This window comes from Panthera leo, chromosome B3 (genome assembly GCF_018350215.1).
Source record: "Panthera leo isolate Ple1 chromosome B3, P.leo_Ple1_pat1.1, whole genome shotgun sequence".
Classification (NCBI taxonomy): Eukaryota; Metazoa; Chordata; class Mammalia; order Carnivora; family Felidae; genus Panthera; species Panthera leo.
The window spans coordinates 121036409-121055313 of record NC_056684.1 but is presented as its reverse complement, the minus strand read 5'-3'; the positions used below and the strand labels follow the sequence as shown (position 1 = coordinate 121055313).

The 18905-nt window shown below is 46.8% G+C and overlaps 1 protein-coding gene across 6 annotated transcripts in view; it reads right to left on the bottom strand.

Annotated features, from left to right (window-relative positions):
* Positions 1 to 18905, bottom strand: part of LRRC74A (leucine rich repeat containing 74A) — a 33365-nt gene that overhangs the window by 5813 nt on the left and 8647 nt on the right. For all 6 annotated transcript variants that reach the window (XM_042943883.1, XM_042943877.1, XM_042943879.1 and 3 more), the window contains 7 exons: positions 18437 to 18533; positions 13463 to 13512; positions 13007 to 13088; positions 8377 to 8462; positions 7743 to 7937; positions 4426 to 4521; positions 1067 to 1213 (listed from right to left, as the gene is read on the bottom strand). In XM_042943883.1, the coding sequence (XP_042799817.1) occupies positions 1067 to 1213; positions 4426 to 4521; positions 7743 to 7937; positions 8377 to 8462; positions 13007 to 13088; positions 13463 to 13512; positions 18437 to 18533 (753 nt within the window). The remainder of the gene's footprint in view (positions 1 to 1066; positions 1214 to 4425; positions 4522 to 7742; positions 7938 to 8376; positions 8463 to 13006; positions 13089 to 13462; positions 13513 to 18436; positions 18534 to 18905) is intronic.

The following is an 18905-nucleotide window of genomic DNA, read 5'->3' as shown; positions in this document are numbered from 1 at the left end:
GTTTTACATCGCATATCTGGCTCGGTTTCTAATCTGAGATTCCTATGAGATCCCTAGAGATTTCTATGCTGTTTTAAGCAGGGGTGGGGCCCCCGCTTTCCATCCGAGATCTCCATTCCTATTCCCTGCATCATCCTCCATCCCTTGCAAAACAGGTGTCCCCTCGGTTCCATCTGATGTCGTCTGACTTGTGAAGGTACTCAATACCCCCCTTGCCTTCTAGAACTTTCCACACAACAATAATTGCCATGCAGAGCTCTTCTGTTTAGTCCTGGAAACTGAGGCACAGAGCAGACCAACCAAGGGGCAGGAGGTAGCCCCAGCGGCACACGTCCTCTAGAATCTACATCTGCACGGGTATCACCCCAGGTAGCAAGCGGTCTGTATCCAGCTTCCCCGTCAACTCTGCCTCCAGTGAGAGCCAGGCATGGGAACACCAGCCTGGGCTGGGCGCTACTCTGTGAGGTGGTCAGACCAGAGGAGCTCCCTGGCAGCTCTAAAATTGTCTGGGTTTTCATTTCCATGGTTTTATCTGCCTCCTGTGATCTAAGACTAGAGCCAGGGGCAGGTCACCACTGGATATAAAGGATCTGAGGGTCCCACTTTAGCTGGAGCCACCAAACAGCTGTCTTCACCACAGGGGTGTCTTGGCATCCTTACTGGCTATTGGAAAGAGCTGGCATTTGTTGGGCGCTTATTATCGGCCAGGCATTGCTCTAAGCACTTCTTGTGTGTTGTAGAATTCAATCTTCACAGCAGCCCTCCCGAGGTGAGTCCTATCGTTATACCCATTTTCCAGGTAAAGAGACTGGGGCACAGAGAGCACAGCGACTTGCCTTCAGCCACACATTAACAGGTGGAGGAGCCTGGCTGGTGGAAACCATCCTGTTCCAAGCCCCTCCCTCTTCACCCAGATCCCAGATCCCCTCTTCCTGCTGAGGGGACCCAACATCCACAGGGAATATTCCATGTCTGAGACATTCCTTGTCAGAGAGGACTGTGCAGACACTTCGGGGGAGGGGAGACGCTGGTCCTTGGGGTCTCTGAGAGGAAAGCAAGGGCTCACCTGGATCAGTTTCATGGGGTTTGTCCACAAGAGCAGCTCTTTCTTGGCAGAGAAGCCTTGCACTGCCTTGTACGTCACGTCCAGCTGGGGGTGGATGGCACACACCCCATCCAATATTTTTACGAACTGCTCAGACACCAGCACATTCTGAGGAGGGGAGAGAGGGGACCCATCGTGAGGAAGGCATCGCCCGCTGTTGTAACATCTCCACCCCCACGCCCATCCCCCACCCCCCTGCAGACCAGCCGCCCCATCCAAGCCAAAGGCAGAGAGGTTTTTTTTTTCGTTTTTTGTTTTTTGTTTGTTTTTGTTTGGTCTTTTCCAGCTTGTTCTGCAGTGCTGCTTCTAGACTGGGAGAGTTCATCTTTCCTAGGGCTTGTGATTTGACTTGTAAAGTTTGCACATGAGTGTGATCAGATGTCCTAGTCGAGTGCCAGCAGCCTGTGTCACACACGGTCAGCTCGGCTCTGCTCTTAGATGGCGAGCATCGGTGTCTGCATGGGACAGATGAGACACAGCTATGGGGTTAGGAGACTGGTCCTGAGGCAAATGTCCTAAAATGTCCATTTCTACACCAGTGTTGGTCTTGGGAGCAGGTGCCCCGGACGAGGATCCCTCATTCCAACCACCCTGTCCTGGCTCAAAACCCATTGGGAACTCCCCTTTTGGAAGTGCCCTCAGAGCTGGGTTGTAGGCCACAGGAGAAGACATGGTCTGTGAAGCAGTGTTTGACCAAACTGGGCCTTCACTGGTTCAGTCAGCCTGCTTCACTCCTCAGATGTGGTTCTGACCACTTCTGCCACTTCAAATAATGAAACTCATGCTAAAGGGCTGACGGCTTCCCTCATCCTGATTTGTAGATATTCTAGAGAAAGTTCTAGAAGCAGTGAAGGAATTCCAACACTGTTTAGAGTTACATCAGGAGAGATGATAAAAGAGAAGGAAAAGTGTAATTCAGACCTGTCTGTCCTGGCAGGCTTGTAAAATGCCAGTGTGATCCCAGCTTGTGGGTTTCTGTGCCATCTGGGGCCTAAACAGCACCATTTCTAACGTTCCCTCAGACACCAAGACAGTGACTGACTCCACGCCTTCCAACCTGCCCTGGGGGCGGGGGGAAGGAGGGAGAGCAAATGCCAACAAAATCTGGACACATAACTGAGACCCAGAGGCAGGGTGGGGTGGGAGCTAAGGCAGCCTCAGGGGTACAAGGTCAGAGCTGTAGGATGAGCGCAGAGAGAAGCCCCCTAAGGAGAAACAGACTGAACCAGGGGACAGACTGAAAAGAAAAGCAGGTATGTTTTTCTAATGTTTTATAATCTGTGGCAAACCTAAGTCCAAATTTTACTTATTATTTAAGTTCCAAGGTGTTTGGGTTTAAATATTCAAAATATCATCACTGATATAATTGTAAGGCATTAAAATCTTGGCAAAACGTCATATTTGTGTGGCTTTAAAATAACACAACAAGACTTTAACACTGCACTAGAGTGGGAGGCAGAAGCCTCGGCTTTACTCTTTGTTGTGCTTTTCACTTGCTGTGTATTCCTGGGCAAGTGATCCAACCTCTCTGTTTCAGTTTCCCTGTATGTAAAATGGGAAAATGAGGGAAAATTCTCATTATGGGTTGAATTGTGTTCCCATCAAAAAGATGTTGAAGTCCTGGGGCGCCTGGGTGGCTCAGTCGGTTAAGCATCCGACTTCAGCTCAGGTCATGATCTTGTGGTCTGTGAGTTTGAGCCCCGCATCGGGCTCTGTGCTGACAGCTCAGAGCCTGGAGCGAGCCTGCTTCGGATTCTGGGTCTCCCTCTCTCTCTGTCCCTCCCTTGCTCATGCTCTGTCTCTCTCTCTCTCAAAAATAAATAAAGATTAAAAAAAAAAAAAGATGTTGAAGTCCTAACCCTTGGGAACCTGTGAATGTGACCTTATTAGGAAATAGGGTCTTTTTCAGATGATCAAGTTAAGATGAGGTCATTAAGGTGGGCCCTAATCCAATATGACTGTGTCCTTATAAGAAGGGGCATTTGAGGGGCACCTGGGTGGCTCAGTCGGTTAAGCATCCGACTTCGGCTCAGGTCATCATCTCACGGTCCGTGGGTTCGAGCCCCGCGTCGGGCTCTGTGCTGACAGCTCAGAGCCTGGAGCCCGTTTCAGATTCTGTGTCTCCCTCTCTCTCTGCCCCTCCCCTGTTCATGCTCTGTCTCTGTCTCAAAAATAAATAAACGTTAAAAAAAAAAATGTAAAAAGGGGCATTTGAATACAGAGACAGACGTGCACACAGGGAGAGCGCCATTTGAAGCTAAAGACAGAAATCAAGACGATGCTCCCACCAAGCCGAGGAACACCACAGATTGCCACCAAACCACCAGGAACTGGCAGGAGCACAGCACGCATTCTTCCTCGTGGTCCTCTGAAGGAACCAGTTCTACCACAACCTTGATCTTGGGCTTTGGTTTACAGGACACTGAGACAATACATTTGTGTGGTTTGAACAGCTCTAGGACATGGGTGCACTCTACCTGCCTCCCAGAGAAGGATCAAATGAGCCGAAGCCTATAAAATCCCTTTGGGGGGGAAACCGTATAAAGTGGCGGGCGGGTCTAGGATATTGTTTTTACCAGCTATCACCTCTCTGAGGATTCAGGCAAGAATACCTGGTCCAGTGAAGTCACCTCCTCAGGCCTTCCTCCTCCACCAGGGGGCCTTACCTTCAAATTCTACTCAGTCAGCCAAGTCACGAAATAAGAATACAAGTTATTACATGTTTTAGGACTCAGATTCTAAAAGTTCTGTGATTCTGGGAGCGCCTAGGTGGCTCAGTCAGTTAAGCATCCATCTTCGGCTCAAGTCATGATCTTACGGTTCATGAGTTTGAGTCCCGCATTGGGCTCTGTGCTGTCAGTGCAAAGCCTGCTTGGCATTCTCTCTCTCTCCCTCTCTGCCCCTCCCCCACTTGCACGTGCTCATGCATGCTCTCTAAATCAATCAATCAATCAATACCAAAAAAGTTAAAAGTTCTATGATTCTGGAACCATTCTGGGGCCCAGGGCTGTCCATCAGCAAAGGTGGCAGTGAACAAATTCTGTTCTGGGGGTCTCTCACCTTTGATTCTGGTGTTTCTGCTCTTAGACCCATCAGGATCTGGTAAATGATTTCACACCACAATGTTATCGACCGAATGGCTACTCCTATTAAAAGGACCCCAAGAGAAGGCCAAGTCGTACTCTAGAAGGAGTGACCTTTTCATGGAGTATTTGTGTGAGGGCCCATGAGAGGACAGAGCTGTTGGCACCTGCCAACATAGCGTGGCCGTGGTACCTGGCATGCTCCCTGGTGCAAGCAACCACGATCTAATCACTTACAGAAATGTCAATCTCCTCCATCTTGGATTTGGGGTTCCTCTTGATGGACAGGATAAGTAACGTAGCCCCATCCATACTCACAGGGTTCAGGAAAAGCTGTGGGAGGAGGGGCGAGACAGAAGGAGGACAAGCTGGCTATAGGAGAGCCTGGCTCAGAGTGTGGCTTCCATTTCTTCCCATCAAATCGTAATCTCTATCTTCCACCCAGACTCCTCTGTAGGCATCTGTCTCCCTGTCTGTTTGTCCAGTCATCCATCCATCTACCCATCTCACTGCTCATCCATCCATCTATCCATCCATCCATCCATCCATCCATCCATCCATCCATCCAGCAAACATTTATTGGAGGCCTGCCGTGTGCCGGTCGCTGGGTTGAGTGCTAAGGGATGCACAGGCAGATGTGACAAGGTCTCTGCCCTCACGTAGCTTACACTCTAGAGGGGGACACAGGCAAACAAGCACATAGCATCAGACGTGTGGGGAGGGCAGTGACAGAGAGGTACACACTGGTACTGCAGGAGCAAGGAAAGGGGCATCTGGTACAGTGGAGGGGACACTGGAACTAAGCCTTGCGGGACTAATAGGGATTATTCTGGTCTGAAGAAGCAGGGCTAGGACCAGAGGAGGGAATGAGATGCACCAAAGAAGGCAAAGGGGAGGCAAGTGCAAAGGTGCAGAGGTGTTTGGACAATAGCAAACATTTCATGAGCAGGAGCAGAAAGAACGAGGCCACAGAACAGGGCTGGGCCAGATCACGGGGACCACGTGGACTTAGCTAAGCACTCAGGGCATTATTCCAATGGGGCTGGGAGCCAATGAAGCTTGGTGTGGTGCTTCACAGCAAGGAACATAGATCCCAGTGGCTCTGCTTACTAGCTTTCTGGCCTTGGGTTATTTCCCTGGCCACTGGGCACCTATCACTTAGGGCTACTCTGAGGATCCAATAAATCAATTCAAGCAAAGTATTCAAGAGAGTGCTTGGTACATAGTAAGCAGCAAACGAATGTTAGTTAATACTGTTGAAGGCTTTCCACCGGGTGGCTTCTTGATGAGGCAGCCAAAACTTTGAGTATCTACTATGTGTCAGGTGTCTCCCGGGCTCTGATGGACTCCAGAGCGAAAACACAGACTTCGTAGGGCTTAGCTTCTAGAATCCTTTGCTTGACTCCCTTCCCTGGGAACATCATTATTTTTCCAAGAGTAGGGAAAGGAGGGTGGCACTTGATGTGTTTAAAACTTTTTCTTGGGGTGCGAGCCTGGCTCAGTCAGTAGAGCGTGTGACTCTTGATCTTGGGGTTATGAGTTCGAGCCCCACATTGGGCATGGAGCCTATTTAAAAAATAAAAATAAATCAATAAATTTTTTTTCTTTCATTTTAAAACATTTACAAATTTTAAGTATATTTAAACACGGGACAACGTGTTTAAACATTTAAACAATGATGCATGGTCATTATAGAAAAAATCCAAAAAGAGGTAGAAAAAAATGTTAAAATCACCAGTACCGCCACCAATTACAGAAAATCCCTATTGCCATTTTGTGGAGGCAACCTTTCAATCTTGGAAGATGCAGGTTCTCTGCACTTTCCTTGGCTTCACGGTTCCACGGAGGCTGAGCCACTGGCAGGCTGCATCAGTCTCTCTTCTCTGAGTTACTCCTCCTCCCGCTCTGGTCAGGCCTCGTTCCCAGCTCTCACTGTCACTAGACAGTCACCATGCTCCCTCCAGTGCTGGCAATCTGACTTCCTCTTCGCAGCTCTAAGGTGCTTGTCCTCTCGGATGGCAGCTCATTGTTGCTGATTTCTTTTTTTTTTTTAATTTTTAAATGTTTTTATTTATTTTTGAGAGAGAGAGAGTGAGCGAGCATAAGTGGGGGAAAGGCAGAGAGAGAGAGAGAGAGAGAGAGAGAGAATCTGAAGCAGGCTCCAGGCTCCGAGCTGTCAGCACAGAGCCTGACGCGGGGCTCAAACTTGTAAACCACCATGAGCCGAAGTCAGATGCTTAACCGACTGAGCTACCCAGGCGCCCTATCGCTGATTTCTAACTCCCGTCCTTCTCCACCAGCACCCCCACACCTGTGGTCCTCCTGAATCGCCCCCACATCTTGAGGAATTTGAACTGCAGCGGGGAAGCCTGGCAAGGCTGACTTCCTTGCCTCTCGAGCTACATCACCCGAGCGAGTCACAGAGCCTCAGCTTTCTCATCTGACAGGGGAGCTAGTGGAGCGCACGTCGGAGGGTCGGGCTGTGAGCCAGCAGCAAACCACCTGTCTGCCCCTGGCTCACGGCAGGAGCCCCAGAAAGGGGAGCCGGTAGTGGAAGTCCTCATCTTTCTTCTGTTTTCCAACGACCCAGGAGCTGCCATGTTATACATTAGCGTCTATAAGCCAATCAACTTAAAATGAAAGATGGATCCACTCATTCACTTAGCTGACATTCATCAGGCATCTCCTATATGCCCAGCACTAAGCTAGGCCCCGGGGGGAATAGTAATGGGCAGGACCAAACACAGTGTTCGCTCTCAGGAAGCTCTCACACCGGTGGAGGTGACCAGTCAACTAGTCACTGAAATGAGAGTATAAGGAAGAATCTTGAAAGAAACCCCCGAGGCCGTGGCTGGACAACAAGGGAGAGCATGGGGTAAACTGAGGCTGGAGAAGCACACCGGGGTGAGAGAACTGGACTTGCACCACAGGAGGCCACGGGGTGGGGAGTCTAAACTGGAGGGGACTAGATGGGGGGTGGGGTGGAAGTCAGACTTCTGCTCAAAACACACACTCTGGCTTCAGGGTGAAGCAGAGTCTGGAGGAGACCCAGATGGGAGGAAGGAAGACTGGTTAGGAGTTGACATCATGCACCTGGTGACAGCAGAGGGTGACATTAGGTTTACAGGAGAGAGACAGTCAAGAACCTACGCACATGTGAAACATAAGGTGAATTTTCCCAATGATTCTCTCCAGCAATATGCAACTCCATCACCCTGCTCTCCCCACCCTCCCCCCACAGATACACACATACACACACACGGATGCGTGGACGCACAAGGACACAGGGACACGCACTGATACACACACACGGGCACAAGGATGCATAGACACACACATGGATGCACACACACAGATGAACACACATAAGCATGTGGATGTATACACACAGATGCATGGGTGTGCACGCACAGATATATACACGGATGCAGGCACACAAGCGTGGACACGTGGGTGCCATGGAAACATGGACGCACAGAGAAGCATGGGCATGCACACATGCACAAGGACACACACACAAAGTGGCCCATCCCCAGCTTAAGTAAAGACTTTACCTTCAGAACTTTGAGGCTCTCATTGAACTCCAGTCCTTTGCTGATTTTGATGACTCCTTCGTTGCTGATGTCATTGCTGCTGATGTCTATGTAGACCAGGGAGTTGTTGAGCCTGAGGACCTCTCCCAGGGCCGTAGCCCCCTCGTTCCCAAAGCCGTTCATAGAGAGATCCAGTTTCTGCAGGGTTACATTAGCCTCCGGGGAGGAAAAAGAACAGCACCAGCCTCAAGGTTGCATGTGACTCACCCAGCCAAGAGGCCCTGGTTTCTCTCCCCTGCTGCCATCCAGACTGGGTGCTCAGTGGCCCCCAGGAGGGAGAGCTCAGTCAGATCCCTCCCAGCGGGGGAAGTCAGAGTCTGGTCATTCTTTACCCCTTAATTAAACTGCCCTCTTGAAGTATCCCCAAAGATGACACCAAGACCCCAGCAAGGTGAACCAGCTGAAGTAGGATTTATCCTAAAGAAGAAGGCACATCCAGGAATTGGGGAGGGATGCTAACAACGTGAAAGCACTTGATGAGAGCTCAGTGTGTACTCATCAGGGGGGGTCACGAGGAAGAGGTTCAAGATGGTGGGATGCGAAACCCTGACCACCCTCACTGGTTTCAACACACCACTGCCAGAGAGAGACTTACCCGGAGACCATTGCACAAGGCCACAGCTCCCCGTGTGTGGAAGTGATTCCAGCTCAGATCCAGTGACTGGAGTCCTATATTGAGGGCTAGAGGAGGGAGGGAATCATCCCAGCATGCCCCAAATCCCAGAGAACCCACTCTCAGAGTTGACAGATAGCCATGACATTGGGGAATAAGGACTATTCAATACTCACTCAAAGTAAAACTCTGGGACAATAATTTTTCCATTACTCATTTAAACCCAAAATTGTAAGATGATTCCCAGTGTTGGCAGTAATGTAGTAACATAATCATACTCCTGTATCGCAGGTGGCAAGCAAATTGCCACAATTTGGCAAATGTGAGGTGGTCACAGATATTTTGCCATCAGACTGTGTGTACCCCCTCACACAGCAATATCACCCTGAGGCTCTTCCTAAGGAGACAGTGCAGGATATAAGAAGAGTGATTTATCAGGTGTTTATCATGGCATCACTTATAAAAGTAACATTCATGACTCACAGGGGAAGGGTAAAGTACAGAATAAACATCCATTTGGTAGAATGTTGTGCAACCATTACACTAGGAAGAGAGAGCATGGAGAACAGGGGTTGCATTTAGGGAGGGAGGCTGTGGTGGGCAGGGCATATGACCCCACGTGATGTGTTTTTCCTGGAGAACTTCAGGAGCAGAGGTGGCTCCAGAAAGCTTTCAGGACACTATCACTTGTAAGTGCTGCAGCATCAGGCTTGTCTAGAAGCTGACTTGCACAGACGTTTTAACTTGCATAGAACTTTTTAACTTAAAAATATTTTTCCTTATGTGCTGCGTCGGGTTGGGGAAAACATCATGTGGAAACACATCATCATCCTTATTTTTATTGGGGAGGGCGGATATGCTGAGGACACTGTTGGAAGGACGCTGAAGCACTCCTGACGTTTTACTGGGTGGGAGGCATGGCCTTCAACCCTCAGGCCCAGGACGATGTCTTACTCTATTTTCTTCTCCATGGTCAGTGCCCTGTGTGCTGGTTGTGGGTCTCTTGTGTCAACAACCAGGAGCTACTTTGCATAAAGTGAACACCATATCTTATTTTGAGAACAAACTTTCTCCTGCCTTCATCCTCTCCCTCATTCTCTCTCTCCCTTCTTAATGTTTTTTTGTTTTTGAGAGAGAGAGAGTGTGTGTGTGCAAACTGGGGAGGGGAAGAGAGAGAGGGAGACACAGAATCCGAAGCAAGCTCCAGGCTCTGGACTGTCAGCACAGAGCCCAATGTGGGGCTTGAACTCAGGAACCGACTTCAGCTCAGGTCATGATCTTGCCGTTTGTGAACTGGAGCCCATCAGGCTCTGTGCTGCCAGCGGGGAGCCTGCTTCAGACCCTCTCTGCTCCTCCCCAGCTTGCCCGGGGCATGCTCAAACATGCGCGCGCGCGCTCTCTCTCTCTCTTTCAAAACAAATAAACATTAGAAAAAAAGTTGTTTTAAAATTTAGATTTTTTTTTTTAAGATTTTATTTTTAAGTAATCTCTAGACACAACATGGGGATTGAATTTACAACCCCGAGATCAAGAACCGCAGGTTCCAACTGAGCCAGCCGGGCACCCCTAAAATTTAGTTTTAGAATATTTAAAAATCAGTTTTCAGATGGACTCAAATTGCCCCATAATGCTTGCAGACTTGCTCCTTCCCTCAGACCTGCCGGCCTGAACCCTCTCTCCAGGAAGGTGCTGTTCACACATCCCTGAGGGAGCAGCAGCAGAGAGATGGGAGAGCTCCCCCCTCCCGACAGGACAGACTCCCCGCCCCCACATGCTCGCTCCTTCTCCTCGCTCTATTAGCGCTGCACCCTGCCTGTCGGTTCCAGTCTCCGTGGCCGCCAGCCTTTTCAAGGATTCTGCTCCTGCCACCATCTCCTCTTCCTTCCCCAGACGCGTATCTTCCTTCCTTCCTATCAGCATCTTCCATCCTTGGGAACCTTCCTCCCTCAAACCACCCATCTTTCTGGCGCAGCCTCTCTCAGTGGGGCTTCTGCAGGTGCCCACGTTGCCTTTCACTTTTTTGCGTCCCATTTTCAACTCCACCCCCTGGGGGCGGGTCTCCACACTCATGGCACTTGTCAAGGTCACCAATTATCTCCGTGTTGACGAGTCCTGTGGTCACTTTTCTGACCTCATCTTATTTAACCACTAAGCAACACTTGACCCCACCGAAGATTTCCCCCTTCTTGAAAGAATCCCTTACTTGGCTCCTGGATACTTCACCTTCCCCCTCCTTGACTGACCACTCCTGCTCAGGTTCCTCCTCCCTGCCTCTGGTACACCTAAAAGTGTCAGAGTGACCCAGGCAGCGATGGGACAGCTGCCTTCTCAACTCTATCCACACTCCTTGCCAGGATCTCATCTCGCCCTGTGGTTTTAAATGCATTGGAATGTCTATAACTCCCAGATGCGTATCTCCAGTCCTGCTCTGCTCACCAAGCTCTAAACCCATATAACAAATCAGGTGTCTCCATGTAGATGTCAACAGGCAACACAAACATCACATGGCCAAAATGGGAATTTTGGCTCCTGACTCATGTCCCTCCATACCTGTTACTCCCTGAGTTTTCCCTCCAACCACTTCCTGAAACAAAATAACCGGGCATCTATCTTTCTCCCTTTCCTTTGTTCTGCACATCAGCAAGTGGGTTTGGCTTTACTTCCAAAGTACGTCTGGATCCATTCACTCCTCTCTATCACTACCTCCTCCCTCAGCTCCAGCTATTGTCCTGTCTTGCCTGGACTATGGCATTAGCCTCCTAACTGGCCTCCCTTCCATTTTTTTTTAAGTGTCATTAACATACAATGTTATGTTAGTTTCAGGTGTACAATGTATTGATTCAACAATTCTATACATTACTTAGCATTTACCATGGTAAGTGTATCACCATCTGTCGCCAAACAATGCTATTACAGTACTGTTGACAATATTCTCTATGTTACACTTTTCATCTCCATGAGCTGGAAGTGTGTACCTCTTAATCTGCTTTGCCTATTTCACCCATGCCCCCCCTTCCTCGCCCCCCCCCCCCGCCCCCCTGCTGCTCCTGGCAGCCACCACTTTGTTCTCTGTATTTAAGAGTCTGGTTGTCATCAGTTGTGTTCTTCATAAAACTGCGTAAAACTTCACAAAACAATTCCTTAGAGGAACTGCAAATCAAGCCATGTCACTCCCCTGCATTAACGTCCTTCAATGGCTTCTCAGCACATGGAGAATAAAATCCAGATTTCATGCACCTCATGGCCCACAAAGCCCGACCTTAGCGGCTGCAGGCCACCTTGGTGACCTCCTCCTTCCATTCCCTTCCCCTGCTCTGCTGCAGCCACAGGGTTCCACCCCCCTCCCCCCCCCCCCCCCCCCCCCCCCCCCAGTCTGTTCTTTCGGCCTGGAATGCTGTGCTTCTGGAACTTAGCATGGCTGACTCTTCTTTGATATTCAGGTTTCAGCAAAAAGCCACCTTCCCTGTAGGGCTTTTTCTCACTCCTCCACCTAAAGTAGCATCTCCTTTGCTCATAATGACCCGCCCCCCCTTACTAATTTCCCCAGGAATGAACACTTAGGTTCTTTCTTTTCTTTCTTTCTTTCTTTTTAAAAATTTTATAACAAATCTGCAGTGAACCTCCTCGGACATCTCTCTCTGCGTACGTGTGAGACCTTCTCCGAGACATGCACAGGTGAATTGCTATATCAAAGAATACATTTTTAATTTCACTAAATACTGTCAAACTAATCTTCGAAGTGCCTTTACCTAGCAGCTTCAGAGAGTTCTTATTTCTCCCTTGTGTTTACTTCACTGGATGTTCTCTCACTTGAAATTTCTGCAGCTTCGGTGGATTACAAGGGGAATCTTTTTGTTTGTTTTGCATTCCTCTAATTACTAAAGAGCTTAGGAATTTGGCTTTCTGTTTTCACTGTCCATAGGCCTTGACCACTGTTTTATTGGGAGTATTTATCATTGTCATGGATCCGTAGGATCTTTTATCAATATTCTGAAGACAAATTTTTTTATATTCTACAAATACTGCAAGTATCTATTTTCTGTCGCTTATCTTTTAACATGGCCCAATCTTTTATCATAAATAAGTTTTAAACTTATTGTTGTCAAGTAAATGAATCATTTTTGTTATGGTTTATGCCCACTGTGCATATTTAATAATCCTTTGCTTCCTTGAGGTCAGCAAGTTATGTTTTTCTAGTCATTTTATAGTTTTTAAAAAATGTTTTATTTGTTTAGTTAGTTATTTGTTTTGAGAGAGAGCATGAGTGGCAAAGGGGCAGAACGAGAGGGGGACAGAGGATCTGATGTGAGCTCTGCACTGACATGCCGACAGCAGTGAGCCTGACGCGGGGCTCAAACTCATCAACTGTGAGATCATAACCTGAGCCACAACTGAGCCACCCAGGCACCCCTGTTTTTCTAATCATTTTAAAGTTTTACTTCCCGCATCTAGGTGCTCGCTCCACTTTAAATGTATTTGGGGTGTGGTTTACATCACTTTTTATAAGCAGAACGTTCAATAACAATAAAAACCAGGAGATGCAGCTCTGACAGGTGACTGTCTGCCGAGTGCCCTCTCCTAGGCTGGCCCCTTGCCCCTGTGGGTGACTCACCCAGCATCTGCCCCAGGTGTTCTCCTCCCTTATCAGAGAATTCATTGTGGCTGAGATCCAGTGTCTTAATTCGGTAATTGGCCTGGAGAGAGAAACGGTGCAGAGAGAGGTGATTTTTGTTTTATGTGACCGCAAATACCTCTCTTATCTCAGGGCATTGTGATGGAGGGCTCCCACACACCAAAAATCGGGTGGACTAGAGATTTTAGACTGAAGATGACTTCTTGTGCATTTTTTTGTTAAACCATCGGTGACTGCTAGGAGGGTCTAGTCCCATCCAAACAGCCCTCCCTCTGCTGCGCTTTGGTCAGGATCGGCAGAGTTCAGCCACTCACCAGCTCCCTAAACATTCAAGTGACCTCACTTCTCTATACCAAGAGCCACCCTCCAGATCCCCCACATCTCCCAGGGCCATCCCCCACAGGGCTGGGTTGCCCCTGCCCCCTTGTTACTTACCGAGAAGGCTTGGCAGAACAGCTCTGCGGCTTCGTCCTTGAAGTTATTTCCTGTAGTGAAGGTGGGTGTTTGCAATGCTGTCCAGACTAGGGCTCCCTCACCCTCCTGCATTCTAGCCCTGCCAGTCTCTCCCCTTTGCAACCATCAGCCACAGGAAAGGTGGCAAGTGCTTAAAGCAAATATATGGACACAGAAGAAAACAAGAGAAAAGAGGGCAACTATTTGCCATCCCCTTTAACATTCCTTCCTTTCTCTGCCATGATAGCTCGGGGAGTTCCAGAAGTCAGTACAGCATGCCTTGTGCCCCCACTGGCAGCATCGACCCCTAGCTTAGCGCCTAAATTCTGTAACATTATTAAAAATACGAATCCAGCGGTAGGGCCATGACCAGAGAGGCACAAGTGAGGCACTCCCTCTGTGTGCAAAATCTAAGCTCCGTAATCACAGGGAGTAACGTCTTAATATTTGTAAAAGTCAAAACTAATGCAAGACATCTATGATGAACAAAATTGTATTTTTTTAATTTTTAAAAATTGTAATTTTTTAAAATTCTTCTTAGAGGAAGAATCCCATGCAGGCTCTGAGCTACCAGCACAGAGCCCGCCAACGTGGGGGCTCAAAGCCACTAACCGTGAGATCATGACCTGAGGTGAAATCAAGAGTCAGATGCGTAACTGACTGAGCCACCCAGGCGCCCCTCAAAATTTTTAAATTTTACATAAAGGCAGGATCTGACCCTGTACTTGAATGGTTAGGCCTCACTCACCTCACCAATAACCTGTCCCTGTTGGATCCTATTTTATATTTAAAGTGTGGATATTTTGTTCACCACAGGCATTTTTCGCGTTATTTTTGACTTTGACAAATATTGCAACAGGATATTATTTACTTAGTTACTGACTTTTTTGAGCCCCTTGAGTTCTGTGATCGAGGTGCGTGCCTTCCTCATCTTACTCTCACCCCAGCCCTGCTGAATAGTTTAAAAGATTTCTGGAGGGGCGCCTGGGTGGCTCAGTCGGTTAAGTGGCCGACTTTGGCTCAGGTCATGATCTCGCAGTACGTGAGTTCGAGCCCCACGTTGGGCTCTGTGCTGACAGCTCAGAGCCTGGAGCCTGTTTCAGATTCTGTGTCTCCCTCTCTCTCTGCCCCTTCCCCATTCATGCTCTGTCTCTCTCTGTCGCAAAAATAAACAAACGTTAAAAATATATATATATAAGATTTCTGGAAAATATATGCGATTTCTGGGAAATAAGTGATATAGAGACTTATCCCCAAATTTCTTCTTTAAACCCTTAATAATCTTTGTATCTCTAGCACCTAAATAGTGCCTGGCACATGATAGGTGCTCAGTAAATGTTTCCTGAATGAATGAATGAGTCCACCTAGACACAAATGCTTCTTGGTTGCATTTGTACCAGTGTAATAAAACGAGACAATAAGCTAGTCAATGTGTAAAATTAGGTTATTAGCTATTCAAATTGTTGTGTTTACATCAGTGGTTACAAATAGTACAGAGCTGGCAGTAACAGAGTCATTTGGGAAGTCTGATAAAATACAGATTCCCAAACCCCTCCCTTTCAAGATTCTGATTCAGCAGTCTGGGATAGGGCTGGGTAATTTGTATTTTTACAGAGCTTTCTGTATTATTTAATGTTATATTAGAGGTGTTAGCCAATGCGACTAGAAAAATCATTAGGAGCTGCAGATATTGGAAAGAAGAGACAAAACTCCCATAATTTACAGACATGATCACCTGCCTAAATAATCCAAAAAAATTAACTGACAGAATGTTAGAACTAATAAGATAATTCAATAAAGTCACTGGACATAGGATCAATGTACAGAAATTAACAGCTGCCAGACATATCAGTAATAACCACTTAGAATATATGATAGAAAAAACATTCTGTTCACACAGGAATAAAATGATAAAACACCTGGACCTGATATGAAATGTGCAGGATTTCTAATGGAATAAAAGCATAGGACTTTATTGAGGAAGATAAAAAAAGACTTGAAGAAACAGAGGTAAACCCAGTGCTTGAAATTTGGACCCAAGCGCTGACCTCAACATCCACACATTTAATCATTCTGATTCACAGATAACTTGCTGATAGCCAATATGGACGTAGTACAGGGAAACAGAAAACAGTTCATTGTAGAACTGTAACCTGGTACCATCTTCTTTTTTTTTTTTTTTTTTCAAATGTTTATTTATTTTGAGAAAAAGGTTGAGCGGGGGAGGGGCAGGGAGAGATAGAGAAAGGGAGAGAGTCTCCCAAGCAGGCTCCTTGCTATCAGCACAGAGCCTCATGCAGGGCTCCATCCCACGAAACACGAGATCATGACCTGAGCCGAAATCAAGAGTCAGATGTGTAACTGACTGAGCCACCCAGGCGCCCCTAGGCCGTTTTTAAAAGTTATCTCTACACCCAACGTGGGGCTCAAACTCACAACCCTGAGATCAAGAGTCACACACTCTCCTGACTGAGGCAGCTAGGTGCCCCTGGCACGGTCTTCTTGAGGGGAGATTTGGAAATTCTTTCTCAACTTCAGAAAAATAGGTGTATCTTTTTATATTCCATAATTTTGCTCTTGGGTGTCTATCTAGAAATACTAGAACATATGTCCAAAAGTTGCATGTACAAGAAAGTTCTTTAAAAAGTATTTGAAAGATTGAAAAACTGGAAATGTGCCCCTTCCATACACACACAAATGGAGAGAGGTTAGATAAACTATGCTATATCCATCCCATGGAATACTATCCAGCTGTTCCAGAGAATGAGATAAATCTATTTTCTATGTCATAGAAATAGAAGATATATTTAGAGTGAAAAAGAGGAAATTGGAGAAGAGAACCTGATGTGTCATAACATTTATATTAAAAATTACACAAACTCTATTTTTGCATTTTCTCTCTGGATACTTTTAAGATCTTTTTATTTTAGATGTTTTTTCTATGATATATTCAGGGGTGGATTTCTTTTTATTTACCTTATGAAGGACTCACTAGGATTCCTGCATCTGAGAATTCAGCAATTCAGGACATGTCAGCTATTGTTTGCTTAGATATCACTGCTCATCCATTCTCTTCTTCTGGAACTCCAATGAGCTCTGTTGGGTCTCTCTCTCTCTCTCTCTATATATATATATATATAGAGAGAGAGAGAGAGAGAGAGATCTATATATATCTATATATAGATACAGATAGATGCACAGATTACTTAAAAATAAAATCTTTTAATTTTTAAAAGATTTTATTTTTAAGTAATCTCTGCATCCAATGTGGGGCTCAAAGTCACCACCCCAAGATCAAGAGTCACATCGTCCACCCTCTGAGCCAGCCAGGAGTCCCTCATCCTTTTATATATTTTTTTATCTTTTATGTCCTCTGTATCTTAAAAAAAATTTTTTTTAACGTTTATTTATTTTTGAGAGAGACAAGAGACAGAATGCGAGTGGGTTAGGGGCAGAGAGAGAGGGAGACACAGAATCCGAAGCAGGCTCCAGGCTCTGAGCTGTCAGCGCAGAGCCCGACACGGGGCTTGAACTCACGAGCTGAGAGATCATGACCTGAGCCGAAGTCACTTAACCGACTGAGCCACCCAGGCACCCCCTATCTTTATCTTTCTGTACTGCAAAGGATTTTCAAGGTCATTAATTTTATTCACCTGATTCTAATTTGCTGTTAAATGTATCCATTGAGTCTCTAGTTTGAATGATTATATACTTTCCATTTCCAGAAATTCTATTTTGGGGAGGTCTTTTAAAAAATAGTGTTTTGTTCTTGTGTGTTTTTATTTTTATGTTCTTAATCATATTAAACATAGTTTATCGTTGGGGTCAAGATATCTGTTTGCTTGCAGTTTTAGTTAATTAATAGTGCTTTTATGCAGTTGGAAGATAAATTATATGGTCACCAAATGTACAGTTTATTTCTGATAATTCTATTTTCTGTAGTCCTTGACGGTCTGATGCTGCCGCTTGTTAGAATCTGACTGCTCTCATGGTGTTTTGTTTCCTTGTTTTGCAATTTTAGACTCTGAGCCCATCTTCATTGGAGCTTTATCTGTGGGAATCCCAAGCAGCCTGCAGCCTGGGTCAAGGGTCATTCCTCCAATGAAGTTTTCTGTTTGTGTCTGTTGCATGCCCCAGGGTATTACCAGTATAGGACGACTTAGGTTAATGTCTTAGGGGTTCCAGGACCCTGAAGACAGTATAAACTCAAACCACAAACCTGGGTTCTCAAGTGAATTTTTTTTTTTCTGTGAGAGAGACAGATAACAGACTAATTAAAAAGTGAGTGTACAGGGGCGCCTGGGTGGCGCAGTCGGTCGAGCGTCCGACTTCAGCCAGGTCACGATCTCGTGGTCCGCGAGTTCGAGCCCCGCGTCAGGCTCTGGGCTGATGGCTCGGAGCCTGGAGCCTGTTTCCGATTCTGTGTCTCCCTCTCTCTCTGCCCCTCCCCCGTTCATGCTCTGTCTCTCTCTGTCCCAAAAATAAAATTAAAAAAAAAAAAATAAAAAAATAAAAAAAATAAAATAAAAAGTGAGTGTACAATAAGGGGCCAGGGGGCAATAAATGCTGTTAAGAAAAAAACAAGTAATGGAAACAGGATAGTGATGGTGATGGAGGGGAGGGGAGGGAAGCCCCCTCAGGAGATGACATTTGATCAGGAGCACGGATAAAGCAACAGAGTGAGCCATGCAGTTATCTGGGGTAGAGACTTTCAAGCAGAAGCAGGTGTGCTGCTGAGTGAATCAGAAGTTTCTTGTTTGGGAAAGCCAGCAAGCCAGTGTGGCCATGGGGAGGGGGAAAGGATGACTGGGAGGGTTTAGCGGGTGTGGACACAGTTTTCTGATCTCAGAACTCGGAGGTGCCTGGTCTGGCTCACTTAGACCCTGGATTCTCCCTGCCCTTCCCCTTCTCTTCTTTTCATCCCTTTGTCCTCTCCCACCTCTTCCGTGGGCTCACCTGAAAGCTGGAGGTTCAAGAGCGAAGAGGTATTTCTCTGAAGAAATTCTGAGATGGTGCTGGCCCCCTTCAAGCCAAGATCATTGTTGGAAATATTCTAAAGGGCAAGAACACATTCATGTGTGTAAAAATCCCACCCAAGGGCCCTTACTAACGAATGGTGCCAGCGTGAGCCTTACTTGAGGCCTGCACCAGGGAGTAGGGCTGGGTGGGGAGAGGGGCAGAAGAGGAGGGGCAGGATGGATTGGGAAGAGCAAAGGAGCAGAGGACCATGGGAACTCAGCCCTCCTAATGCCTGGCTGGGGGGCCCCTCCCACTGGTCTCAGTTTTTCTGAAGTTGGCTTTGGTGACTCCCCACCTCTCCAGTTTAGCTCTAGCACTTTAGATAAGCACACTGTACATTTATTTTTTGAAATCCAAGAGAGCTTTGTTTAGACAGTTCGGCGTAAAGCAATTGAAAAATTAGCTT